The sequence below is a fragment of the Tupaia chinensis genome, unplaced genomic scaffold, assembly GCF_000334495.1.
Source record: "Tupaia chinensis unplaced genomic scaffold, TupChi_1.0 Scaffold148626_1, whole genome shotgun sequence".
Lineage (NCBI taxonomy): Eukaryota > Metazoa > Chordata > Mammalia > Scandentia > Tupaiidae > Tupaia > Tupaia belangeri.
The window spans coordinates 1307937-1309550 of record NW_006208475.1 but is presented as its reverse complement, the minus strand read 5'-3'; the positions used below and the strand labels follow the sequence as shown (position 1 = coordinate 1309550).

The window sequence follows — 1614 nt, the reverse complement described above, 5'->3', positions numbered from 1 at the left end:
TTCCCTGCACGTCATGACTCGGGGCTCACGTGTGCTGTCGCGTGTAGGTGCTGTGCGTTCCTCGACGTGGTGTCCCACGTGCTGTTTATCCGTCCATCTGTCAGGACATCTGAGCCGTTTGCACCGCTCGGCTGTTAGGGACGGCGGGGCCGTGAACGTTTCGTGTCTGTGTGTTCCGGGTGTTCGTTTCCCAGTACCTTTGGAATGAACGAAAGAAAAGTTGCGTAAAGAAGCCACTTGACCCATTTTACGTTCAGTTTCACTTGGAGGCTCACACTCTGTTTTGGAGATGCTGTTCTGTCGTCTTCCCCACGCTGACCACACGCTTTCGATTCTTTCATCCAGGATTTAAAATGTCCACTGAGGCCCAAAGAGTTGACGACAGTCCGAGCACTAGCGGAGGGAGTTCCGATGGAGACCAGCGGGAGAGGAACCAGAAAGAGAGCAGGCTCAGCCCAAGAAGAAGGAGGGCAAGATATCCAGCAAGACGGCGGCCAAGTTGTCGACCAGCGCTAAAAGGTACCTCGGGCGTCCGGACCTCTTGTTTTGGTGTATTGTCCTGTGTTCTGTCTTTCTGGGATGTGGGCTGTGAAATTCATGCATGTTCCTTTCTCTATCGGGATTCTCTCTTCTGCGTAGTTTTAGTTGTAGGAAACCTCGGTGTATCTGGTCAGGAAGCTGGCACGGCACCCTCATAAAACACACACGTGTAGGATCTTTGCGTGGGTTGTGCATGGTTAGGGAACATACGCAGGACACGTTGGTGAAAGTAATGGTGGTTTGATTGATGGCTGCTCCACCATGACTATTTTTCTGCTCAGTAACAGAATAGAGATTAAGAATCTATTGAAAGGGGCCAGCAGGTGGCGTGGTGATTAAGGTGCTGGATACTCCCACATGGCAGAGACATGGTTCGAGTCCCAGACGAGGCGGCTTGCTCTCTCACTTTCCCTCTCTCTCTCTCTCTCACTCTGTCTGTCCCTCTTCGGTCAAATTAAAATGAATGGGGGACGGCAGGTGGCACGGTGGTTAAGGGTGATAGACTCCCATGTGGCCGACCACAGTTTGAGTCCTGGACCTGGCAGCTTGCTTTCTCACTTTCTCTCTCTCTCTCACTTTGTCCCTCTCTGGTCAAATTAAAATAAATAAGCAAACAAATAAAGTTCAATAAAAAATAAAGTGAATGAATAAATAAAATAATTATTTAAAAAGAAACCAAAAAATCGCTTGAAACAGTTACCGAGTGATGGTTTACTTTCTGCCACTCCCCGTTGGTAGAGTCAGACCTGCTGGGGTTAGCGGCAAATGTATCTTGGTTTCCTCACATTAAGAAGCAGGTCATGGGACCAGCAGTTAGCGTAGTGGCTATGTCGCTGGACTCCCACGTAGTCGACCGCGGTTTGAGTCCCGGACCCAGTGGCTTAAACTCACGCCCAGCGCATATGCGTGAGTGCCCAAGATCCCGAGAAGAGAATGGAGGAGAAGAGATTGCGGCGTGGCCATCCCCCCTGGGGGGTGATTTTTCGCTTTCTATCTCTCTGTCCCTGTCTGGCAAGCGCACACGCCCTATAGCGAAAACCTCTCCAAAAAAAAGGAAGCAGGTCAGTTTTAATA

The 1614-nt window shown here is 50.1% G+C and overlaps 1 protein-coding gene across 1 annotated transcript in view; it reads left to right on the top strand.

Moving 5' to 3' along the window:
• LOC102499793 (ubiquitin-conjugating enzyme E2 E2-like) overlaps positions 1–1614 on the top strand; it is a 228494-nt gene that overhangs the window by 4968 nt on the left and 221912 nt on the right. The window contains 2 exon segments of the mRNA XM_014585034.2: positions 346–426; positions 429–519. Coding sequence (XP_014440520.1) covers positions 354–426; positions 429–519 — 164 coding nt within the window. The 5' untranslated portion in view covers positions 346–353.